General features: G+C 38.4%; 1 protein-coding gene across 1 annotated transcript in view; it reads left to right on the top strand.

The window, feature by feature from the left end:
- Positions 1 to 27,822, top strand: part of LOC126202937 (cubilin-like) — a 771,281-nt gene that overhangs the window by 661,589 nt on the left and 81,870 nt on the right. The window contains exons 57-60 of the mRNA XM_049937033.1: positions 2,445 to 2,574; positions 14,225 to 14,278; positions 17,885 to 18,063; positions 27,013 to 27,239. Of these exons, the coding sequence (XP_049792990.1) occupies positions 2,445 to 2,574; positions 14,225 to 14,278; positions 17,885 to 18,063; positions 27,013 to 27,239 (590 nt within the window). The remainder of the gene's footprint in view (positions 1 to 2,444; positions 2,575 to 14,224; positions 14,279 to 17,884; positions 18,064 to 27,012; positions 27,240 to 27,822) is intronic.

Below are 27,822 nucleotides of genomic sequence, written 5' to 3'. Positions count from 1 at the left end.
GGTATGATCAAGGATATGACATATGTTCACTGGATGGTGGAGTACCACAGTGAGAGTGGTGGGAAGGATCTTGGCAGGATATACCTCATTTCAGGGCATGACAAGAAGGTAGTTGAAACTCTGATGGAGAATACAATTTACTTGCTCCAGTTGTGAGAGGAGTGCCCCTTTATGGCCAGATGGTGGGTACGAGGAAGGTGGTGGGTAACAGGAGAGACAGGGCACTGGATACCTGTTTCCAAACAAGGTTGTTAGGGCAACTTCAGTCTGTGAAGGCGTCAGTGAGATCTTTGGCACATTTGTAGAGGGGATGCTCCTTACTACATATGTGACAACCATGGGTGGCTAGGTTGTATGAAAGGGACTTCTTGTTATGATGTGGGTGGCAGCAGTTGTTGAGGTGGAGGTATTGCAGCAGGTGGTTAGTAGGTTTGACATGGACAGAGTTCAAGGTGAAGCGAGCAGGGTGGGGGGTGTTGAGATTCTGAAAGAAAGTGGATAGGATGTCCCCGCCCTTGGCCAAGATAGTGGTCACCTACAAACAAATCATGGTACAGCAGTAGGCACCTACCAGGCACCATTAATAATATCTCATGCAGCATTCACTTAGGTCTCTTGAGTCATGCCATAGCGCATGTTCAATGACTGTCTGCTACATATTCCTATTGCATAGAGTTCTTTTATGCCGTTCCATGTGCCTAGCCAGTGTAGCTGTGTTCATTCCTATAGCAAATACTGCACAGTGGACACAAGTTACTTAATTAACAACATGTGTAGTTTTTAAAGTTTCTCTGCATTTCGAATCGTATAATTACCAGTGGTGAGATTGGAGTAGATGGCAATGGGATGGTATGTGGACAGGGTTCACAGCAGGAATTATTGCAGGCTTAGCAATCTTAGTGTAGGGGTAATGGTTTGGAGTACAATGGAAGGCAACCAAGTATGGAGTGAGGAGAATATCAGAGAGAAAGGATCTCATTTCAGTGTTTTCCTTGAAAAAGCCAAAACCGTAGCAGAGTAGTGTGTTGGGTATTGTGTGACTGGAGGGATGTTTTGAGTTTTTGGAATTGGGAGTTGGTAAGAGGAGAATACTGTCCAGAAGAATAATTTCTGTTTGTTAGTTGTTTAGGGCAGATATGTTTGCTGTGGTGCTTATGCTGTTTGGAAAGAAGATTTGATGTGGACGTAGTGGCATCTGTCAAAGTATAGGCTTGTCGGTTGGTTTCTTATGCACTGCGTTTTGGAATTGGGTTCCAGTCATGAGGAAGTCAAGACTTTGAAAATATCCAGGTGAATTTAAGCTGTTAAAAGAAGTTATTCTTTTGCAGAAAGTAGAGTGGTTCTTCCTCATCATGAGTCCAGACCACAGATATGTCATGATAAATCTGTACCAAGACAGGAGGCTCAGCTTGTGAGTCATGAAGAATCCCTCTCCCATGCTGTCTATGGGAAGATTGGCACAAGATATTACGATCAAGGTTCCCATATCTATTACCTAGATTTGTTTGTAGGTTCCAAACTCCTGAGTGAAGTCATTATAGGTAAAGGTGAAGTTGAGTAGGGGGACAATAAGTGAGGGTTTACGAAGACTTTCAGGTGTTTGTTGGGAGAGGTAGGTTCTAGAGCTGAGAGTCTGCATGTATGTGGGATGTTGGTGTAAAGAGTGGTCACATCAGAAGTGACAGCAAAGGTTTCAGATGGGAGAAGAATCGGAACGAATTTTGATACATGTCAGGAACTGATTAGTATCTGTTATGTAGAAAGCTCTATGTGATGGGTTGGAGGTGCTGGTCAACCAGGACTAAGGTGTATTCTATTACAAGCTTTAAAGCCTGCTACTATGATGCAGCTGGAATGGTTGTTTTTATGTACTGTTTGAAGTTGGGAGAATGTGAGGGAGGGGGTTGTGCATGGATTTACCATGTGATTAATATTGTTTATGTCGTTTATCACTGTATATACAGAATTGGCACCTCATTTTGTTATTTTAGTGTCTCATCAGATGTGCTGACAACATGTAAGTATTTTGTAGTAAAGAAGATAAAATGCGTTTTGAAAATGTTATTTCATTGAATCTTTTACAATTTATCTTCAGATGTGGTTTATACTGGTTCATATTTTATGTTTATTGAATGGTACTTACCACTTAGCTTTCTGAAACACCTTTGTCAGAGGTATTTTGAAGTTAACAAGACATAGCAATGAATGTCAGGGCACAAGAGGGATTTATGTGTAACAATGAGTGTCCTTCCCATGCATGATTGAAAATACACCAAAAAAAAAATGTTCGTGAGCTTTATTTAAGGGTATTCATTTTGTTCCTGCACTTTTGTTGTTGTAATTTGATAATAATAATAGAAAATGGCCTCTTTTCTGTTTTTGTGTTCAGATATTGCCCTTGCAATCTATGTTGAAAATGCCGTGGTTTCTTGTTTGTGTTTCAGCATGCGGAGGTGTTATGTCTTCTCCTGGAATAATCAAGTCTCCTTGTTCAATGCAACAAACAGATGATTACGCAATGCTGAACTGTACATGGCAAATTGTTGCACCAGCAAATAAAATCGTTGTTCTTAGGTAGGAAAGCTGCAAAATTTGAATTAAAACTAGCTGTATATATTATTAATTTTGAGTTAAACAGTCCAATATATGTGGGGTTTAAAACATAAAAGGCTATGGATGTGGATCATTCCACAGATGCTTTTAAATCCACAGATGAGGCAGCCACTAGTATGTGCTGACAAAATAAATTTTTCATTCAGATCTCTGTGTGAAATTGAAGCCCCTTTAAAGCAAAGTATTTGTTCCTCATTTTACTTTTTCTGTGGAGTCAAAAGTACTACAAAAGCTATTACTTTAAACAAATATTATTGTCATCTCAACTGTAACTGACCCACTTTTCTTGTGTGGTTGTGTGAACCTAGTCTGTGGCATTTTTTGGGCATTTAAGTGTCAACTTCATTATAAGCTGTAAGTGAATATTTTTTGGTCTTTATAGCTGACATTAAGAGTTATCTTATGACTGGATGAATACAGTGAGTTTGTGGTGTGTATTAGATACCCTTATTTAATAATTCGTTGTTTTGTTACTTTGGTAACAATTACTGCAGAAACTGACTGCTTTGTTCAGCTGAAAATCAAACAATGGCATCAAGTGCCCAGTATACTTTTTTCTCTGAGCAGAAGGTGTCATTTGCTGACCTTGAACAATTATAACAAATCATTATATAGCAGCATGAAAATTCTCAATATTCAGCTGAACAGATAATGAAAGAAAGTTTTGATAAATTAAAACTGTTTTGCCTGCTGTGTGGTGAAGTCAGTATGTACTTTTCAATAGGAACCATGGAGAAGTAATTGCATTTTGAAGGTTTGTGCCCATATTAAACTACACTCCTGGAAATGGAAAAAAGAACACATTGACACCGGTGTGTCAGACCCACCATACTTGCTCCGGACACTGCGAGAGGGCTGTACAAGCAATGATCACACGTATGGCACAGCGGACACACCAGGAACCGCGGTGTTGGCCGTCGAATGGCGCTAGCTGCGCAGCATTTGTGTACCGCCGCCATCAGTGTCAGCCAGTTTGCCGTGGCATACGGAGCTCCATCGCAGTCTTTAACACTGGTAGCATGCCGCGACAGCGTGGACGTGAACCGTATGTGCAGTTGACGGACTTTGATCAAGGCGTATAGTGGGCATGCGGGAGGCCGGGTGGACGTACCGCCGAATTGCTCAACACGTGGGGCGTGAGGTCTCCACAGTACATCGATGTTGTCACCAGTGGTCGGCGGAAGGTGCACGTGCCCGTCGACCTGGGACCGGACCGCAGCGACGCACGGATGCACGCCAAGACCGTAGGATCCTACGCAGTGCCGTAGGGGACCGCACCGCCACTTCCCAGCAAATTAGGAACACTGTTGCTCCTGGGATATCGGCGAGGACCATTCGCAACCGTCTCCATGAAGCTGGGCTACGGTCCCACACACCGTTAGGCCGTCTTCCGCTCACGCCCCAACATCGTGCAGCCCGCCTCCAGTGGTGTCGCGACAGGCGTGAATGGAGGGACGAATGGAGACGTGTCGTCTTCAGCGATGAGAGTCGCTTCTGCCTTGGTGCCAATGATGGTCGTATGCGTGTTTGGCGCCGTGCAGGTGAGCGCCACAATCAGGACTGCATACGACCGAGGCACACAGGGCCAACACCCGGCATCATGGTGTGGGGAGTGATCTCCTACACTGGCCGTACACCACTGGTGATCGTCGAGGGGACACTGAATAGTGCACGGTACATCCAAACCGTCATCGAACCCATCGTTCTACCATTCCTAGACCGGCAAGGGAACTTGCTGTTCCAACAGGACAATGCACGTCCGCATGTATCCCGTGCCACCCAACGTGCTCTAGAAGGTGTAAGTCAACTACCCTGGCCAGCAAGATCTCCGGATCTGTCCCCCATTGAGCATGTTTGGGACTGGATGAAGCGTCGTCTCACGCGGTCTGCACGTCCAGCACGAACGCTGGTCCAACTGAGGCGCCAGGTGGAAATGGCATGGCAAGCCGTTCCACAGGACTACATCCAGCATCTCTACGATCGTCTCCATGGGAGAATAGCAGCCTGCATTGCTGCGAAAGGTGGATATACACTGTACTAGTGCCGACATTGTGCATGCTCTGTTGCCTGTGTCTATGTGCCTGTGGTTCTGTCAGTGTGATCATGTGATGTATCTGACCCCAGGAATGTGTCAATAAAGTTTCCCCTTCCTGGGACAATGAATTCACGGTGTTCTTATTTCAATTTCCAGGAGTGTATATATAATTGCACAAATTTTAAAATGTCATATTGTAATTCACCATTGTACAGAGTGCAGACTGACAGGTGCTGCAGTCTCATAAACAAGCTATTTTCTGAATTTGACTCATTATGTTTTTCCAGACAGTTCTTCTCTTGTTGTGAATCATGACATACAATATGCATAAAAATTATGGTAAATATCCAAAGGTTCAATATTTTCAGTTTAGCATATTCAGCCATTGGCCGTTGTTATTAAAATACAATTGACACATTGCTTTATGCCTACGTTTTATTTTTAACACACCAGCATTTCTAGTAATGTATGCTCTTCCTATGCAGAATTTTTCATTGCAACCCATTTTTTCTTGCTAGTGCCCAGATATTGTAATCTAAATTAAGACATAGATTTGTGATGACAACATTTGGTTTCTTTAGCTTCTTTATGCCAAATAGTTCATTGCTGATAGTTAATGAGATAGCTGTCAGATTAGTTACGCTAGTGCCTAAGTCTTCTGTGTCATAGTATAGTTTGTATCTCTTTTAGTGTCAGTTACAATAATGAAAATTAACAGAAAAGGCCACTCACCTCCATCTCCACAGCTAAATATCTTTTATCTGTAGATGAATTATTACTTTCCTGATTTTATGTGTGTTCTCTATACTTTCTGCTGCCTGATTGCACCTTTAGCTAACTCTTCTTGATTTATCTTACATTTTTGAACTAATTGACTACCAAGATCACTTTACCAACTTTAAGAAAGTGGGAAATTATATTTCAAAAGATTTTTATAATGCTTGTACTAAACTATCTGAATTTGGGCACTAGATTTTTGCAAGACGTCTACAAACCGAATGGAAATCAGAACTTATGGTCTCCCTCGACGTGACTTGAACAGAAAGGTGACCACCCATGACTCCATTTAAGATTCATCATCATCAGTTTTCTGCTATATTAGCAGGTCCTTTGCCTCCCCATTTTCTGCGATCCATTGCTTCCTTCTTAAGGCTGCTGTATGTTGTATCATCCATCACATCATCCAGTATCTGAAATCTCTTCTTTCCTCACTTCCTTTTCCCTTCTACATAACCTTCTAAAACTGCTTTTATCAGTCCATCATTCTTTCTTAAAATATGCCCAATCCAATTTCTTTTTCTTCTTTTTATTACATCTAGTAACTGTCTTTTCTCTTCCACTCTTCTCAGTGCCTCTTCATTTTTTATTCTGTCCATCCAACTTATTCTTTCCATCCTCCGCCATGTCCACATCTCAAAAGCCTCCAACCTTTCTCTGTCTTTCTTCCTCAAAGTCCATGTTTCAGCACCATACAGGAGTACACTCCATACAAGACATTTTATAAGACTCTTCCTGAGTTCTCTGTTCAGACCGCTGCAGAAAATTCTCTTTTTCCTATAAAATGCCTCTTTTGCCATTGCTATCCTTGTTTTAATTTCTGTGGTGCACTTCCAGTCGGTGTCTATCCTGCTTCCAAGATACCTAAAATTTTGCACCTGTTCTAATATTTCTCCATTCAGCATAATTTTTATTTCTTTATTTCCTTCTAGTGCCAATACTTTTGTTTTCTTTGTGTTAATTTTCATTCCATAATTTTTTCCATTAGCTTCAATGGTGTCCACCTTGGCCAATCATTATTTTACTTTAAACAACAATTCATAGCACCTTGTTGAAAATTTCATCATTATAATTTTTTTTTTTTTTTTTATGTACATTGTTACCATGAAATCAACTTCTGGTTTCATAACGAGATTGGTAAAAGTCTTCAAGGTTTTGTGGAATGTGAGGTTGTGGTTGGGCAGTCCTTCAAAAACTTCCAGCTTTTATGAACAAATAGGTGTCAGTATAGTCCATGAGTGCTCTTACAGCAGTGAAAATTTGTGCTTTGTGCCTGTGTGGAAGTAAATAACAGAGAAATCAGTGAGACAACCGTTTGAAAATGTGCATATATACAGGTATATTGATACGGCACAGGTATGAAGTGTGATCAAAAAGTAGTGGGAATTTGTTAATTCCAAAGGCTTTAAATACCCAAATTTCAATCTTTTTTTATCTTCTGGATACAGTTGTTCCTAATCCATGTTTGCTTTTTTCAGCTGTTTCGAGTATTAAGCTTACTGTTGACAACAGAAAAGTCTAAACATGTTTTTGAGTGCTTAGTGAATTATTAATTTAAAAAAAGATGGATAAAAGCATTTGAATTAAATTTTGCTTGAAAAATGGAATAAGGTCCAGCACTGAATTCCAAATGTTGACTATGGCTTTGTGTGAGTTTTCTATGAGTAAGATAAGAGTTTACAAATTGCATAAACATTTCAAAGAGGGTTGAGAAGACATTGAAGATGACAACCACCCTGGGTCCCCTAGTAAATCAATTAACTGATGACATTGCAGAAGAAGTAAGCACACTGGTAGTGGAAAATCACTGAATCACCATCAGAGAGGTGACATATCCTTTGGCTCATGCCAAACAATTTTTAGGATGTTGTGGGCATGAAACATCTAGCACGAAAGTTAGTTCCCATTCAGAAGTTGTTAAATGAAGTCAACAATGATTTAGAACTTCTAAAGAAGGTTATAATAGGTTACAAGACATGGTTTTATGGGTATGACATGGAATCCAAGATTCAATCGTCCCAATGGAAACTTCCTGAAGAGCCAGGGTGGGGGGGGATTGGCAAGTTCGATAACATGTGAAGGGTCTTTTCACACTTTTCTTCGATTATAATGCAATACTGCATCATGAGTCTCTGCCTTGTGATCATACGATCAATAAGGAATACTACCTGGAAGTTATGTGCCTTTCACATGAAGCGATCCAAAGAAAACATCCAAAATTGTGGCAAAACTGATCATGGAAATTGCAACATGATCATGCTCCCACTCATGTCAATGCTTGTACATGATTTTTTTGGCAGAAAAACAAAACTCTTATGTTGCCTCAGCCAACATGTTCACCGCACACGGCTCCCTGCAACTTCTTTCGATTCCTGAGGATGAAGAGATCCATGAAAGAATTTCATTTTGGCACCTTTGATGAAATAAAAACAGAATTCCTGAAGGAACTGAATAGCACAATGAAAAGTGAGTTCCAGAAGTGCTTCCAAGATTGGGTAAAGGCCTGGCTCAAGTGTAGCCTTGGCACAAGTGTATTATATGATGGAGATTACTTTGAAGAGGACAAAGTTGATGTTGAAGAAAAAATTAAGATTAATTAAGAAAAAAAAATTCGTTACCTTTTTATTGCACCTTCTAAAGCTGTTCACCATAAGATCAATAGGTGTCAGGAGCATGCTTACAAGCTACAAGCTCAGAGTTGATGACAGTGTGCTTTAGGCCTTATTTTTCTCTGGCCCTCAGTTACAGTGATGACTATGCTCAAGAACTGATTATTCCTGGAATTTGATGTACTATTGTATAAAGTCACAAAGAAAATCACTTTCATAATAATAGGAGGCAACTTAAATGTAGATATGCTGAAAGGCAATGGATGTACAAGAAGTTGTCATTATATTATAAAGACGTGCTATCTCCAGTTTACTGTAAAAAATACAACCTGCACAAACACATCAAGCACATTAATAGACTATATTCTTTCAAATGTGCCCGCTGACAGACAAAAACTTCAGACTATGAATACTTTCGGCACAGACTATTTTAGATAAACAATTGAACTACAACATGATATAAAGACTGACAACAACATGGTTTACAAACTTAGACAAGCTAAACCAGGCAATTAAGTAGGCTAGAATTCTTGTTAAAATGAAAAAATTGAAGTTGTGCTGATGTAGAGATCAGTGTAGAAGCAGGCTAGGAAACTTCATACAGAGTAAATTTTCTACAAATACATGAATGAAATGACGATGATTAAATGTGTAAGGACGTTTATGTTCTCACGGTTATTTGTTGTTTAGTATAATTATTTAGAGAAACCTAGTAGCATTATTTCTTCTAAAACCATTTTGTATAAAATTGCTACATCCAGAGTTTATATTTGTAGAAGTAATAATAGATTAGTTATTGCAATATGATTGGGGTACAGAAGTATGCCATGCACAGAAGCAAACAATGCAATTCTGTGTTTACAGATTCAATAAGCCAGTGTTCCGTCCAACTGTTCATTCTCAAAATTTACAAATAATATTAGTTGTTTCGGCTCATACACTAAAGGAGCATTCATGTCTATAGTCGATGCTATTGTAGGGACTTGTGCTACTTAAATGTGCAGAGACAGTGAAAGTACTAAATATTCTGTGTGTCTACTTTTCTGTTATGTATTTATGGCATTACTTTTTTCTCTGATTACACCTTGCTCCATACTGACTAATGTAACTAGCACTACGAATAGCACACATCCAGTAATTAACATGTATTTGATCAGACTACGACATATTTGGTCACCCTGACATGATATGAACATGTTGGTACAACCGCACCAGCTTCGACATTCCTAGTTGCTGCAGAAAATAGATGTGTGTTACTGCTGTGCCAGCCACACCTGGTTTATTTTCACAGAAAAAATGAATACTGCAACAGATATTACCAACCTAGCCCAGAGTTGTGGGATGATTGTAACGATCATGATAAAACCACTGCCCGTCCGGCAGTACATGAATTTGTGCAGCTAGAGAGCCAGTTCATTTTAGCGCGAGTTTCTTCAGATGAAGCGAAGTATAATTATGTGGTTGCAGCAGTAGCGGAAGACTTGGCCACTGAGGTGCAAGATATCCTTGTAACACCATCAAAGGCGGAACAGTATGTTGCTATGAAGAATAGTCTGATTACACGCCTGTCTCAGTCGGGAGCAAAACGCCTTGAAAACTCCTATGGATGGAAGAACTAGGAGACGGCACGCCATTGCAGCTCCTATCGTGTCTACACACACTAGCCAGCAACACAGCCAGTGATGATGTGTTACATAATATCTCGTTTCCAAGTTTACCTGCTGATGCATAGGGAATTCTAAATGCATTAGCACAAACAGCAGTTAAGATTGCAGAGACATAGCCCATAATGAGTGTAGCAACACTGGTGATACGGCAGGATAACACAACTACAGTGACTTTAGCATTGTTGCAGTCTCAGCAGAACTAACTACACAGGTTGCCACATTGCAAACAGCATATACCGAACAATGGCCATATTGACACTTGTTGAGAAGTCATAACTATTTGCCTGCAGCTCAGACACCCACTGGTATTATAAAAAGTTTGATAAGGATGCACGAAAATGGACACCACCATGTAAATGGAAGAATGACAGAATCTGTGGCAGCTACAGCTATTTCCACTAGTAACATGCGACGATTATTCATCATAGATCAAAGCACAAAGGCGCAATGAATATTTAGTTGCACAGCAGCTGAAGTGTCCATGTATGCAGCAAATAAATTACTGTGCCACAGCTGTGATGATTATCACTTATACACCGCTGATGACTTGAAGATTAAGACCTGTGGATGAGTTACATTAATACTCAATCTTTGTCTCCATCGAATGTTTGAATAGCAGTTCACAGTGGCCGACATCTCAGAATCAATCTTGGGGGCAGATTTCCTGTCTTTCTATGATTTGGTTCCTGACTTGTGATGGCAGTGTTTAAGCATTGCAAATCTAAATGCTCAAGGGAAGGTCAACTATACTGCTACTCTGACAGTACGTGTAATTGCTGAGGATATGCAGTACACGCAACTATTGAAGGATTTTCCTGAAGTTAAGAGGCAGTCACCTAGCCTACCACAAGTCAAGTGTACAGTGCACCACATTCTCACCACACCAGGTCCGCCTACCTACAACCACCCTAAGCTTCTGGCACCTGAAAAGCTAAAAATAGCCAAGCATGGATTTCGCAGTGTGTTAGTACAAGGCATATGTCTAACTTCAAGTTGCAGCTGGGCAGGCCAATTGCAACTCATAAGAATAATAATAATAATGATGATGAATAATGATTAGCATCCATACAGTGACTACTGCTAGTTAATCACAAGGAACATTCCAGACCAGTATCCCGTGCCGCATATAGAAGAATTCTACAGCGATGTGCATGGTAAGACAGTCGTTTCCATGAACAACTTAGTAGACACACATTACCAGATACCTGTCCGCCCCCATTAGCTGAGTGGTCAGCGTGACAGAATGCCATGCCAAGGGGCCCGAGTTCAATTCCCGGCTGAGGCAGAAGATTTTCTCTGCTCAGGGTCTGGGTGTTGTGTTGTGCTCATCATCATTCATCCCCATCTCCGATGCAAAAGTTGCCCAATGTGGCGTTGAATGGAATAAAGTACTTACTCTCGGTGGCCGAACTTCCCCGAATGGGGGACTCCCGGCCTCCAGTGCCGTACGCTCATTTCCATTTCCACTAGATACCTGTAGCCACAGAAGATGTCCCTAAAACAGCTGTCACTACACATTTTCTACTGTTTGAGTTTATGAGACTGCTGTTAAGTACCTGTATTGCAGCACAAACATTCCAGTGTTTCATGGATGAGGTCACACAAGACTTTGATTTCTGCCACATCTGCATAGATAATTTTTTCGTAACATTGACGCCTGAGGGTGAACATTTACAGCATTTAACTCTGTTGTTCAACCATTTATGCATACATGTTCTAGTAATAAACCCTTCAAAGTGTATTTTTGGGGCAACAGAAGTTCATTTCCTGGGATACACCGTAGATGGAAATGGCATATGCCCTTCTCAAGATAAAGTAAAAGCCATAATCACATATCCTCATCCAATCACTATTAGAGAGCTCCACCAATCACTATTATAAAGCTCCCTTGATTTTTGGCATCGTAAATTTTTACTGACGCTTCTACTACTGCTATTGGAGCAGACAGCAACAGTCAGTAGACCATTGTTGGCAACCTCGTGTTTTACAGCCACAAGCTGTTACCCTTCCAACAGTGATGCGGGACACATGACTGTGAGTTATATGCTGCATATACTGCTACCAGAAAATTCAAAATTACTTGAAAGGTTGACAATTGAGTATTTATACAAACAACAAGCCTTTGACTTATGCTTTTAAAGTGAAACACAGCAAAATATCACCAAGACAGTTGAGACAATTAAACTACATTGGTAAATTTTCAACTCACTTTGTTTATGTACAAGGCAACCTCAATGTGCCCACAGATACACTACCTTGTATTGAGACCTTGAACGTAGCGGAGCACAGATTGAAACTATAACTATAGCCATTGATTTTGATGCTCATGCACAGGCACAACAACATTTACACATGTTTCTTGCGCAACAGTCGGGACTGAAACTATGCCAGCTAATCACACCTGAAACCAATGACAAACTATATTGCAACATTTCAGGAACAAGCTCTGTCTGTTTGTACCACAACAGTTTTGAACTCAGGTGATAGCAGCTGCACACGTTCTATCACGTCCTGGAGTTTGAGGCTCCATAAAGTTTGTCAGCAAAGTTTTTTATGGCTTGAATTGCAAAGCATTACTCAAGAGCTGCGTGACATGTCAAAGGAATAAAATCTCATGACATGTCAAGACACGATTGCTCATGTGTACCCCCTAACCAACGATTTGAACATGTCCACATTGACATTGTAGAACTGCTTGCCATTTCTGAAGGCTGCAGTTATTACCTCTCAATAGTGGACTGATTCACCAGGTAGCCAGAAGCATTCCCAGTGACAGAGATCACAATGGAGGTGGTAGTGCGGACATTCCTTCAACTGTGGATCGCTCTGTTTGACGTCCTTTATGCATTACTACTGACCTAGGACATCAGTTTGAGGTGTATCTTTTCAAAGCACTGGCAATGTTACTAGCTATTAAATGCATACGCACCATGACCTGCAGCAAATCGCATGGTTGAGTGCCTACATCAGCATCTGAAGTCAGGTCTGCAGTGTCATGCTGCACAAAAGTGCACTGAGGCACTGCCTCTTGTTCTCCTTGGGCTGCTAACATTTTTCAAGATAGATCTTACAGCCACTGCAGCTGAACTCATCTACTGTCAAACATTATGATTCCTGGCAGAATTCATGCATGATAGAACAGATAACAACGTAGCATTGTTAGATTTTGCTATTAAACTGAGAGCACATGTACACTAGCTTCAGCCCATCATTGCCAGAGAGCAAACTGGATAGTGTCCATTGATTTTAACAGACTTAGACAACTACACACATGTATTTTTACTCAGTGACTCTGTTTGCAAACCAATTCAACCACCGTATGAGGGACCATATGCACTAAAGCAGAGGCAGCAACACGTTCACAGTTGGTGTTCATGGTGTACTTGACCAGATCAAGGTTGCATTTCTTGATGTGTAAGATGCCACTAAAAAACTGGCACCACCAGATATGAAAAGTGAAGATGTCACAACTGAAGATCCATCTTCATGCCACCTTTCTGACACACCACGACAGACACTGGATGTTACCATGCTGAAGACAATGCCAAGCTTACTCACCCCTCAACCAAATATCCCTGGATTCAAGAGTGCTGTGACAACACATTCTGGGCATCATGTCAGCTTCAACATGAAATATTGTTGACACAGAGGAGGGGCAAAATCATATAGTGACTCACACTTCTTGAGTGAACGTGCAGACAGTCAAAGAATAAAAATAGTCTGTGTGTCTTTTCTATTATGATTTCTTTGATGTTACTTCTTTCTCTGATTACTGATGATTCTTATTGAGAGTGTAACTAGTACTATCTAGTCTGAAAATCTGTTTCTTTCTCTTGTCATATCTTTCTCATAGCAGGGCATTAGGTGTCTTCCTTAGTATCTGAAGTTGTTTCACTCAACATGGGAAATTATTCCATTAACCATTTTTATGAGAATTTTTGATGCATCATGGCCACTGTTTAATAACATGGTTGAGTCATTTAAGATCACACTCCTGCAGTCACTATCTTTTATTGATTTTTGGCCACTGGTAAGAGTTTATTGTTGTTTGCTAAAAAATTACTTTCAGAAATATAATTACTTTCCTTGTGGCTTCCATATATAAACTAGTTTTGTGAATAATAACTTCTATTGTACATACATACCATTACTTCACAGTCGTATTTGCTATGTTTTGATTGTGTTAATTGCTCTGTAGTGGAATTAATACTTCTGCATAGTGCAATAGTACACCCTTACACCTGTCCACCTTTACTCCAGCAGTGCTGTGAATATATTGATAAGGTTCTGTGTTTATAACAGTTTTGCCTTCCAAGTAAAGTCAACCAGTGTTCCAGCATTTTGTTTTGTCTATTTTTTTTTTATTAAAAAAAAGGAAGGTGTGCGAAAGAGTAAAATTTTCTCAGGTACAGAATTCAAAATTAAATATTTTTATAGTCGAGCCATAACTGAAGATAATAGTGTGTTCATCTGTTTAAAATTTTTCTTAATGTAGCTGTTTTACAAAACCTGTATTTTTTCAGATTTTCAGAATTCAGCATGCCTGCTGACACACACTGCTACTTCTCATCAGCAAGGTAATCAGTTTTATATATGTGACTGATGAAATTTTAGGTCTCATTAGTCTTGTATTTTATTATTGTGAGGGCTTTCAGTAAATACTGCAACACATTTTCTTTCTTGGCCAATTTTGGTTGAAAAAATGCAGAATTTGTTGTGGGACATCATGGAATATTCCAACGTTAGCCCCTGTGAAGTTTAATGAAGTTCTGATCATTGTTAGTGCTATAAGTAGCCTTCAAAATGGTGTCCATAATGGAGATACGTTCCAAGCAGAGAGCTGTCATTGATTTCCTTTTGGCGGAAAACCAGAGTGTTGCAGATATTCACAGGTGCTTGCAGTATGTCTAAGGAGACCTGAAAGTGAATAAAAGCACAGTAAGTCATTTGGTGAGTAATCTGTCATCATCACAATAAGGACGTACAAACCTGTCCGATCTCCCGCGCATGCCAGACAGCTGCATGCAGCTGTGACTCCTGCAATGCTGGAACGTGCAGATAGATGGGATAGATGACTCACAATCAAACACATTGCTACTGAATTCTGCACACCCAAGAGGAGCTCACGAAATGTCATTGGACTCTTGTTCATCATCCACTCTACAGCCCAAATCTTCCATCTTCTGACTTCCGTGTGTTTGCTCCAATGAAAGATGCATTACATGGGAAGTATTATGTGGATTATGGGGATGTTATTCACACAGCAAGATGGTGCCTCCAATTTCGACCAGTAGAATGGTACCACAATGGCAAACAGACAGTCCCAGTAAGGTGGCATAAGGCTATTGCATTGAACAGAGATTATGTTGAAAAATAGGGTTTTGTAGCCAAAAGAGTGTGTAATAATATGGTGTATTGGAATCTTGAATGAAACCAACCTGCTTCCATAAAAAAACGTGTTGCATTAGTTACTATATGCACCTCATAGTATTGACTTTTAATGGAACTAGTTTTGATAGAGAGTCATAACTGGTAGAGCACTTGCCAGCGGAAGGCAAAGGTCCCGAATTCAAGTCTCGGGTCGGCACACAGTTTTAATCTGCCAGGAAGTTTCAGAGTCATAACTATGTATATATTTTGCATTATTGCACAGATATAGCAGATTATATGGAAATGTTGGTTTTTAAGTGTTTCTGCAGTACATGCAAGAACTGAGGATGTGAGGTAAATATGGTGGTCTAGTATACTTAGAAGCAATTCATTGCAATTTATATTAGCATGTGAATATGGCAAAAGTAGACTATAGTTTATCTTCTTTGGTTTAATTTTTATTCTTGGGGGAACATTGTCATTATTACACTAGGAAATATACTTCTTTGCCAATATTTCACAGATTTTTATTTCGCATGAACTAGATTTTGGGTACCAAGCCAATCTTTTAGGAATCTCTCATTGTTCTGAAACATTAACACTAGGAAATAGGTTTGGATGTTGAAACATGAGCTGAAATAAAAATAAGTTGAACATAAGAAAAAAACTGTTTTCTACAGTTCATGCTTTTACCAATCTGTACACCAGAATGTGATATAAATTCTGAAGTGATTAAGTAGCCATAAAAAACTGAAAGCTCACTATCGCATGACTTTTGTCACCTCAGTGTATTTTTTGTCCATGTATTCTCCCTAAACAAAAAAAAACCTTGTAATCCATTGTTCAGATTCCCTTAACCTGAGTACAAATAAGTGCAGTTGTTTTTGTGGTGCAGATCAGGTCTGGCTCTAGCTGCCAGAGACTGTGGTCATGTGTGAGTGAGTTATGTTTACGTGAGTATGTGTATATTGTGTACTTTTGACAAAGGCCTTGTTGGCCAAAAGCTAACTTTCCAACAGTTTTGTTGTTGTGCCTTCCTGTGACTTCAGTCTTTCCATTATATGGTGAGTGCACAAACTCTTTAGATCAAAGTCTTCAAATATTTGCTACAAGCTATTTGACTTTCTCATCCTGATTTGTGGCATTCTCAAGACTGGTTCCTTCTGCCTGACAATGCAAGACCCCATACTGCTTTATCTGTTACCGTGTATCTGGCCAGACATTGTGTTATTGCCATTGCAAATCCATCATATCCACCTGACTTTTCGCCTTGCAATTTTTTCTTGTTGGCACAAGTGAGAAGGCAACTGAAAGAAAAGCTTCACCAAGACATCACAGACATCTAACAGCCTGTGACAAATGAGCTTACAAGTATCACAATTGAAAATTTCCCTGCTTGCTTCCAAGACTTCCACAAATGTTTGCAATTTTGTATAAATAGCCAAGGGGACTACTTTATTAGGTGCTAGGATCATTACTTGGTAAGTGCAATTTTCTATTCTTAAAAAAACCTATCCTGGAACTTTTCTGACAAAGGAAGTATAAATCGTACTTCAAGTGACAGAACTTGAAATAAGTGTAAGTCACGTAAATTTTTAATTGAATGCCTGGTATTCACTTTTAAATTGTCTGCATAATACTCATCTGTCTAAGTTTGTCCTCCACAAGTCTGGGGTGTCTAACTGCAGATCTCCTGCCTGGATAATTAATATTGCGAAATAGCGGGATCTGGTTTCATGAGGAAAGATCTAAAACACACTTTTTGATTTGAACTTCAAAATTTTATCACTGTCCTCATATCTTGACATCACAAATTAAAATAAACTGACACTCTTTACATATGTGAATATCAGAGAAAAATTGATTAAAACTGGTCATATGTTTATATGTCAAAAAATAATATGAAAACGGTAACATGACTGCCTTCAGAGTTCTGAAATATTTAGTCAACATGAATGTTCTTGAATAAGCTATATTATTGTCTTTACATAATAAATGGATTTATAATGAAAAACATCATCTTGTAACAAACATGTCTCCAACATTATACATAAATTTTGTTTCTGTTTAACTTGAGCTTTGCATTTATAAAATCGGCTTTTACTTCATGTTGAAGAATATGTATTACCAAAGTTGCAGTAATCCCTTAATTAATTCATATATTTTATTTCTATCACAGAAACTGCATCCTGTGATACGGTATATCCAAAACTTTTCTCTTCTTTGGTAAAGCTCTTGCTTAATTTATGAAGCTCTTGCTTAATTAATCAGGTACACTTAGAAAGTAATTGTTAATGTAATTGGGCAAGACTTCCTTCTTTATTTCAGTGTTATCACTAGATTTAAGCACAATATCCTGTTCTTTGGAGCTTTTTCCTATTTCTCTTTTAACAATTTCCCATGTGGTCCTTGATTTATTGTCTGACTTCGTTATTAGTCTATCGTTACTTAATACTTTCACTATATTAATTACCCTTCTATATACCTTTTTGTAGTTACTAACATGTTTTTTGAAATTAGGGTCAGTATTGGTTTTCATTTCTAAACAGTCTTTTCATAGTCTTGGAAGAGTTTTTGACGCCAGATGTGATCCAAGAATTTGTGTGTCTATGGCTAGATGTGTTGATTTTAACTAATCTTTTTGGAAAGCACGTTTCAAAATTTGTCATGAAAAGAGAGGAGAATTCAAAATGTTTATAGTGGTTACATGTTTATTGACAAACTTTTTTTATGGTATGTAATGATAAAATTTTAGCTCAGCACACTGTAATATGTTCCTTAAATTACTGTTGGTTTGTCCTGTTGGATCTTAGGTTGGAAGTCTATGATGGTAATGCCACAGACACTGGAAAGCGTCTGGGGCTTTTCTGTTCCAACCTCACAGATGCTCTCCCTGTTATTTCATCCACCAATAACTCAATGGCAGTCAGCTTCCTCACATACTCATTCCAGCCACCATCTAATTTTACTGCCGAAGTAATCTTCATGTATGGTAAGTAGTTATCATCAAAATAACATTGTATGCTTTGTCAGCATATGGAATAAATTCATGCACAGAAGATGCATTAATAACTAGACAGAAAAAAATCATTATTAATTAATGTGTACTTGAATCATGGTTTTTACTTGAATCATGGTTTTTGTGTAGCAAGGGTATTATTATGAGCATGTATTAAGCTTGGTAAAAAATAGTACCTAAGCAACATTTTTGTAATTTTATAAATTTGTCCATCTACCTTTATCCCAGGAAGAGTTAAAATTCTTTCATTTCAGAAAATAAATTGTTCATACTTTTGATGCCTCAATCGTTTCTTTCGTTTAAGCCATCATTTGAAATTAATAAAGAGAAAAAGAAATCAGACAATACCAGATCTGATGAATAGGGGGTGAAGGAACTATTTGAAAGTTCAGTTGCTGCACTTGTGCCATCACAATTATCAATCTGGAGCCAGGCACATGACAAGAGCATTTATTTATGTGGTAGACTAGTTGTCTTTGTCTCAACTCTCTAAGAAGAAAAAGAAAAACAATAATGCCATAATGTTTCATAATAAAAAGCTGTCATTGTTTTGCTCTTTTTCAAAAGGAAATAATTACAATGGAGTCCACGAGACCCAAATAACCTTATGTGCTGACAAAAGTGTTGTTGCTTTATTGATGCAGTTTTTACCTACGTGAACTCATTGTCTTGATTGCAGTTTTGCATTCAAAGTGTATCAATAAGGCCACACTTTGACTGCAGTTCGTTATATTTCTGAAGGCCCTTCAAATTGTAGCTTCATCAATTTTTTGTCTGTACTTACCAAATATAGCACCCATTTTGCTGTTATTCATTGATTCATTTGGTAATTCATTCACCATTTTCTGTAGAGTCTGTAAAGGAAGGAAATCTTCAAAGATGATGGTCATAGGATACATTAACAAAATGAAACAGTTGTTAAAAGTACATTACAATACATTAACATTACACTACAATGTACAGTTTGTTCTTACTAAAGCCAAATTTAAAACAGTAAAATTAACAAGAAACATACTACTTTTTAAAAAGCCAGTGCTTTCTTTTTTTATGCTAAGCAACTGCTGTTTTCTTTTGTTACCATTTCAATATTTACACAAAAGAATTATTTAGGTGTAATGGTTTGTTGTTGACCCTTCAAGATAATCTTTATAGATAGAATATACTGTACACAGTAAATGAATTAATTAATAATAGCACAAGGCCAATTTTGTAAATGAAAACAAGATTTTAATGCTCTCCTAAAAGAACAATAATAGCCAGAATTACGACTTGTTAAAGATGTAATGATTTATCTAATCTCCGTAGAGGCTGTATTTGAAACTGTGGTGTGGCAGGTTTGTAAACTGAGTCTGCCAGAGTAAATGTAATGCATCTTGATAATTTATTACCAAGTGTAATGTTTACTGCCATAATCACTGAAATTGATGGCCAGATTACAACATATTGTCATTTCTGCACAATTTTTATCTGATAAGCTGATTTAATTCACCTCATTCTTTTTATTTGTTTGTTGTTTAGTTACCATGCTTTAATATTTAAGTGCTTTATTCTCTCTAGTGCAACTATTTTCCTTTCTTCATGCCAAACTGAACAATTTTACAATATTGTGGTTATGGGTCTTAACTCATTATTACAACTTGGCCTCTAAATTACAAAGCAGTTTCTCTTTCTGGTACAATAGACTTTAATCCCACACATTATCCAGCAATCTGTTTATATTATACTGTTGTTGTTGTTGTTGTTGTGGTCTTCAGTCCAGAGACTGGTTTGATGCAGCTCTCCATTCTACTCTATCCTGTGCAAGCTTCTTCATCTCCCAGTACCTACTGCAACCTACATCCTTCTGAATCTGCTTAGTGTATTCATCTCTTGGTCTCCCTTTACGATTTTTACCCTCCACGCTGCCCTCCAATGCTAAATTTGTGATCCCTTGATGCCTCAAAACATGTCCTACCAACCGATCCTTTCTTCTAGTCAAGTTGGGCCACAAACTTCTCTTCTCCCCAATCCTATTCAATACTTCCTCATTAGTTATGTGATCTACCCATCTAATCTTCAGCATTCTTCTGTAGCACCACATTTCGAAAGCTTCTATTCTCATCTTGTCCAAACTGTTTATCGTCCATGTTTCACTTCCATACATGGCTACACTCTATACAAATACTTTCAGAAACGACTTCCTGACACTTAAATCAATACTCGATGTTAACAAAGTTCTCTACTTCAGAAACGCTTCCTTGCCGTTGCCAGTCTACATTTTATATCCTCTCTACTTCGACCATCATCAGTTATTTTGCGCCCCAAAAAGCAAAACTCCTTTACTACTTTAAGTGTCTCATTTCCTAATCTAATTCCCTCAGCATCACCTGATTTAATTCGACTACATTCCATTATCCTCGTTTTGCTTGTGTTGATGTTCATCTTATATCCTTCTTTCAAGATACTGTCCATTCCGTTCAACTGCTCTTCTGAGTCCTTTGCTGTCTCTGACAGAATTACAATGTCATTGGCGAACCTCAAAGTTTTTATTTCTTCTCCATGGATTTTAATACTTACTCTGAATTTTTCTTTTGTTTCCTTCACTGCTTGCTCAATATACAGATTGAATAACATCGGGGAGAGGCTACAACCCTGTCTCACTCCCTTCCCAACCACTGCTTCCCTTTCATGTCCCTCGACTCTTATAACTGCCATCTGGTTTCTGTACAAATTGTAAATAGCCTTTCGCTCCCTGTATTTTACCCCTGCTACCTTCAGAATTTGAAAGAGAGTATTCCAGTTAACATTGTCAAAAATTTTCTCTAAGTCTACAAATGCTAGAAATGTGGGTTTGCCTTTCCTTAATCTTTCTTCTAAGATAAGTCGTAGGGTCAGTATTACCTCACGTGTTCCAATATTTCTACGGAATCCAAACTGATCTTCCCTGAGGTCGGCTTCTACCAGTTTTCCATTTGTCTGTAAAGAATTCATGTTAGTATTTTGCATCCATGACTTATTAAACTGATTGTTCAGTAATTTTCACATCTGTCAGCTCCTGCTTTCTTTAGGATTGGAATTATTATATTCTTCTTGAAGTCTGAGGGAATTTCTCCTGTCTCATACATCTTGCTCACCAGATGGTAGAGTTTAGTCAGGACTGGCTCTCCCAAGGCCGTCAGTACTTCTGATGGAATGTTGTCTACTCTCGGGGCCTTGTTTCGCCTCAGGTCTTTCACTGCTCTATCAAACTCTTCACACAGTATCGTATCTCCCATTTCATCTTCATCTACCTCCTCTTCCATTTCTATAATATTGTCCTCAAGAACATCGCCCCTGTATAGACCTTCTATATACTCCTTCCACCTTTCTGCTTTCCCTTCTTTGCTTAGAACTGGGTCTCCATCTGAGCTCTTGATATTCACGCAAGTGGTTCTCTTTTCTCCAAAGGTCTCTTTAATTTTCCTGTAGGCAGTATCTATCTTACCCCTCGTGAGATAAGCCTCTACATCCTTACATTTGTTCTCTAGCCATCCCTGCTTAGCCATTTTGCACTTCCTGTCGATCTCATTTTTGAGACGTTGTGTTCCTTTATGCCTGCTTCACTTACTGCATTTTTGTATTTTCTCCTTTTATCAATTAAATTCAGTATCTCTTCTGTTACCCAAGGATTTCTACTAGCCCTCGTCTTTTTACCTACTTGATCCTCTGCTACCTTCACTATTTCATCCCTCAGAGCTACCCATTCTTCTTCTACTGTATTTCTTTCCCCCAGTCCTGTCAATTGTTCCCTTATGCTCTCCCTGAAACTCTGTACAACCTCGGGTTTAGTCCGTTTATCCAGGTCCCATCTCCTTAAATTTCCACCTTTTTGCAGTTTCTTCAGTTTTAATCTATAGTTTATAACCAATAGATTGTGGTCAGAGTCCACATCTGCCCCTGGAAATGTCTTACAATTTAAAACCTGGTTCCTAAATCTCTGTCTTACCATACTGTACCTTATTTTATTTTAGACTAAATCAGAGTCAAAATGCTGGGAGAATATCTTTCAGAAAATGTATGTTTTCTGCTTAGTAAATATGTTGCTGCCATAGGTCTTCCCACTAGCTTTTTTAAATAATTGTGATTTATTCATCAGTTATGCTTCCATTATACAGTATTTTCCATAAGTGACCTGGTATGTTTTACTGTCAACATCTTCAGATACAGAATTTAGAACTGAATCCATTCTCATGAGATTCTCATGAAACTGAACAGGCAGATGCGTGAAGGTAGATGCAAACTGTCACGAAAAGCCTACTTACAAATTTTCACGAGCCAACTTTAATTTTAGGAATATACTAGAACCTCCTAATCATCACTCCCATAGGGATTTGAAGGACAAGATGAGACAAAGAACTGGTACAATGTACCCCCTCTAATGCACTTCACAGTAGTTTGCAGAGTATGGATTTCGACGTAGATGCATATTAGACTGACTGGACGAGGAGGAGTAACACCTCGTTAAAAAACTTGGGTCCATCTGGCTCCAGATGATAGCACCCTGTAAGAGCCCCTGCCTAGGATTACTAGGTGAAACCTGGTCAACAGTCGCAAAGGCAGAAGAGGAAGTTCAGAATCCCAACGGCAGAGAGAGTGTAAGAACTACCTCGAGGACTCACAATCTTGGTTGTATTTTTTTGTGACCATTGGGCCACACCCAAAATAACTTTCATCAATCATGGAAGTGTGTGATGTTAAGAATTTTACCCCAGGTGGACAATCCACCGTATGCCAGTATGTCAGCAGACATTCAGATTCTGGGGAGTCTGCAACATTGCACAAAGACAAGTCAGAGTGTCTTGGAATCTCATCCAAATTTCAACATAGGCAATCAACATGCCTAGCAACTTTCAATGCAAACTCATTGTTGAAAACCGGAAAACTTAAAGCTCTAACAGATACGCTAAAGAACCTCAATATACTCATCAGCCATTCAAGAAACACGATACATGGATACAGTTACCTTCAGTTCCGAAGGTTTTAGGATGTACAAAGGGCAAGTGGGACTGAGAGTAATGAAAGATGTACCATATCTTGGAACAGCCTTTATAATCAACAAACAAATCTTCAACTCGATAGTCGACTTTGATTCCCAATCAGAAAGACTCTCAAGTCTTACATTCACAAGCACAAACAAAATCTACACAATTATCAATGCACATGCCCCTATAAATGAGGATAAAAGGAAAAACAAAGAAAAAGTGGAGGCCTTTTGGAATCATGTAGAAGACATTATTCAGAAAATTCCAGATAAAAACATCATCATTCTTCTTGGAGACTTTAATGCACAGATTGGTAAAGAAAAAAGATATAAGAAAATAGTTGGAGAGTATCCTGCACACAAGAGAACAAACAGAAATGGCATGAGGGTAATGGAACTTTGCCAAGCACACAATTTAATTCTTAAATCCACAGTTTTCAAGAAAATACCACCAAGACAGAAGACGTGAATATCCCCAAATCCTAGCCTTGGGGAATTTCAACTTGACCATGTGGCAAACAAGAAGATTTCTCACAAAGAAATCATGAATGTTAGGGTACTCAGTGGTGAAAACTTGGATTCAGACCACTACCTTTCTAAAATTAAGTTCAAAGTCGTCCGAAACAAGAAACGTCACATGAAACAAATTAAGGGTCGGAAGTACAGTACGGAAAAGATATTAAAATCAGATGACTTCACAAAAGCAACAGAAACCTTTCAGACACAAAGCTGGGAGGATATCAAGGAAAACCTCATTATTACAGCCGAACAGATAGCACCTAACGTAAAAAGTAAAAAACGTGCCTGGTGGTCGCTGGAATATGATGACCTCATTGAAACAAGAAAACAGGCATGGCAAAACTGGCAATCACAGAAAACAGGAGAAAGCAGACTGAATTTCATTAGAGATAGAAAACTGGTAGATAAAAATATAAAAAGGATTAAGACGACACATGAAAACAAAACTCTTCTCCAAATTGAAGAAGAATTTACTAAAAACAACACAAAAAGTTTTTACAGAACTTTCTGACAAAGGTTATCAAGATACAAAGCACCCACCCCCAATTTCGAGATGTAAATGGGACCATCGCTCACAATAAAATGGAAAATTGCAAAATACTAGCAGGCTACTTTGATAAACTCTTGAATTGTGAACCCATCTTTGGAAAATTTGAATCCATCCCAAGTAATCGTGAGAAGCTGGATTCAGAACCACCGACGACTGAAGAACTAGAGAAGGTCATTTCAGAACTTAAAAACAACAAAGCATCTGGAGAAAACCAAATAGTGGCCGAACTATGGAAAAAACCTGACAAAAATGCAATTACATCCCTTCAGTGTGTTTTCGATAAAATAAGGAAAGAAGAAGAGATCCCCACAGAATGGAGAACAGCTCTCATCCACCCTATCCACAAGAAAGGTTTGAAGACACACCCCAACAATTTCAGAGGAATATCACTGCTGGATATAACATACAAGATTCTTTCTAAAGTCCTTTTGCACAGGGCAGAGCCGTAATTGGACCCGCAAATCGGGAAATACCAGGGAGGATTGAGAAACGGTAGATCATGTTCGGAACAAATACTAAACCTCAAAAACATCATGGCATACCAAAAATCAATGGCAAAGGCATACGTAATCTCCCTCATTTATTTCGAAAAAGCATATGATTCGATTGATAGAGAATCTCTATTATCAGCCCTGGAAGGAATGGGTTTGGATAAGAAAACAACTAATATTATAAAAGCAACCCTTACAAGTACATCTTCAAAAGTTAAATTTATGGGCAAATTATCAGAACCCCTTGAAATAAAAACATGGGTTGGGCTCTCACTGTTGCTGTTCAATTGTGTGCTTGAGAAAGTTGTCAGAGGACGGAACACAAATATTAAGAGTGGTATAAGACAGGGTTGCAAAAAGAAGAACCTTAAAGTAAATTGCATTGCTTTTGCAGATGATATGGCCCTATTTGCTAAAACAATGGAAGAAGCATCGGAGCAGATCCTTGAACTAAAGAAACCAGCAGCTAAAATAGGTCTTCGCATCGCCTTTGATAAAACTAAGATCTTGACAAACATCAAGCACTCATGTGAATACCTAAAGGTTCAAGAACAAAAGATTGAAATAGTAAAAGAATTCAAATATATCAGAGAATGGATTAGTTGGAATGCTGGGGAAAGCATAGCAATGAAATCCAGAAAAAATAAACTTGAATTGTCCTTCCAACTAACAAAAAATATATACAACAAAAAATCCCTTTCGTGGGGGTCCAAAATTACACATTACAAGTCAGTGATTAAGCCAGAAGCACTGTATGCCGCAGAAACACTAAACATGAATGGAGAAACTTGAGCTAAAGGAAAGAAAAATCATAGGACAAAAATTTGAAGACAGTAAGATTATATACATCAAAAATGAAACTCTCCACGAAAAACTTTCAGATACTACGCCAAAAAGGAGAATACATTTTTAAGGTCATCTACTCAGGATAAATTCCAACAGATTAACCAAACAAATCTTTGACTTTTTCCGTAACCACAAAACGAAGCCCAACTGGTTTAAAGAAACTGAGAAAGACCTCGTAGAATTAAAGATTTCAGAAAATTCACTTATCAATCAAATAGCTAAATTAATTACTAAAGGTGAAAACATAAGGTTCCAAGACAAATATACACAAAAGTCCAAACCCTTCATCTCAGAAGAAGAGAGGAAAAGAAGATTAGAAAGAATGAAGAAATACTGGCCCCAAAGAAACGAACAACACACAAAGAAATGATTGATCCAGTGTACCCCAAAGAGTGTGAAATGGAAGAAGAAGAAAAAGAAGAAGACTGACTGGAAAACTGACAGCCATGAATGGTGTCTTTCACTGTTGATACAAGCCAGGGGTGGAGTCCAGGGACTTAAAAGTATAAGGTACCACTTCAGAGTTGCTGTTATAAAGAAATTCCTGCATCAGGATTGTCCAATAAGGAGGAGGAGTGCCTCAGTGAGGAAACACATAAGCATCCATTCCCAGTAATTTTTCTTGGTGTAACTGAAGAAGCTTTGTCCTCAGAAATAATTCATATGATGCTGCCATTGCTGCAGTGTCTTGTGGAATATAATAAGTTAAGATCATGCCTCCACTCTTCCAATCTCACTTTCTCCCCACTTATGGTTAACCCGAAACATTTTTTTGGTGGTAATGGGTCAGTATGTTTCCACTGTGTTCATTGTCATTTGTTTCAGGATTGAGAAATGACATCCACACCTCATCCATTGTGACAGCTGATAAAAAGAAAGTCTCACTCATGTCAAAAATACATGAAACTTATATAACCATGTAGCTTTGTATTCAACAATCACCATTGAGCTTTCCACCATGAACACATTTTCCACATTTTAAGTTCTTCATGTGGTATGGTTTGCATAAATGCCATGGAAGTGCCAGCTTTAGAGTGTGTATCTGTTACAGCTAGTCAGTTATCTTCCATTATCATTTGTTCCACTTTTGCAATCATATTGTCAGTTTGCTTGTTTGGTTTGTGGATGTGCTTGCTATGGTACACTGTGAGAAGCTGTTCAGTCTCCTTTGAAATGTTCCACCTATGCTCATATGTTTTCCACATGTACTACACCATTTCTGCATCTCTTATTCATTTGGCAGCAATGAGTTTCATAGCTCATTAAAGAAGAAAACAAATGAATATTGTATCATTTAATATGGAAAACACAATGCAGTCTACCAGATGTTGCAAGTACTCCGCATGCTGGCAGTGTTAGTGGCTGTTCATGAATAAAGAAAGAGATGCTACTTGTTTTGAGCTTAAGTTTGTATTTCTATCTGCACCCAACATGGATTAAAAGAACTGGAGTCCAACATGTATGTTGTGAATGCAGGTAATTTTCTTTATGTCCATTAATGCCTCTTTTTCTTACAGGTCCATCCCAGGGCTGTGGAGGTATTATTCATGTATCAGATAGTCCTCAGATAATTCAGTCAGTGGATATTGATCATAATGGGCAATATGAATCTTTCCTTGATTGTCACTGGACAATTCTTGCAAATGTATCAAGTATAATTCATCTAGAGTTTGATTCCCTCAACATTGAAACATGTCACAGTCCTTTACAAGCAAGCACAGAGTGCAGCTGTGACTATATTGAGGTAAATATCATGCAAGTTTCTTTGTTTTCTTTAGCATACATTTGGTTTACAAAACTGAATGTCAGATCATGTGTTATATTGCATTTTTTCCTGCTTCTTAATCACAATTAGAGATGTGTAATGTGATTTTACAAGGAATACTTTTGTTGCTGCTATTCCTGTTTCTTGGCAGTTTTTATGTAATGTGCAATAATTTTGTGACAAAATTCATTCTACCACCAAGAACTGTCCCTTGCTGCATTTTAATTATCACTGTAATTTCCTATGGTTATCAATTCATTTACACTGTAAGTTACAGGCAAAACAACAAGGAATGTGGAAAGATTCAAGTAATACGAATCAGTGATTATACAGTATTTTTTGTCTTACACAATTTTTAATAATAATCTACTAAGGCAGTATTAATAAAGGGCATTTATGTTACTCCATTTAAGGTAACTGAATAAACACTTGCACTTATTGTTGGCACTCAGTTGAGAATTCTAAAGACTTTGAAGTAAGCTAAGAGTATTAGTTATTGCAAGGTAACTGAATAAACACTTGCACTTATTGTTGGCACTCAGTTGAGAATTCTAAAGACTTT

The sequence above is a fragment of the Schistocerca nitens genome, chromosome 9 (assembly GCF_023898315.1).
Source record: "Schistocerca nitens isolate TAMUIC-IGC-003100 chromosome 9, iqSchNite1.1, whole genome shotgun sequence".
Lineage (NCBI taxonomy): Eukaryota > Metazoa > Arthropoda > Insecta > Orthoptera > Acrididae > Schistocerca > Schistocerca nitens.
The sequence above is the reverse complement of the archived record's forward strand: the minus strand, read 5'-3'. Positions and strand labels throughout refer to the sequence as shown.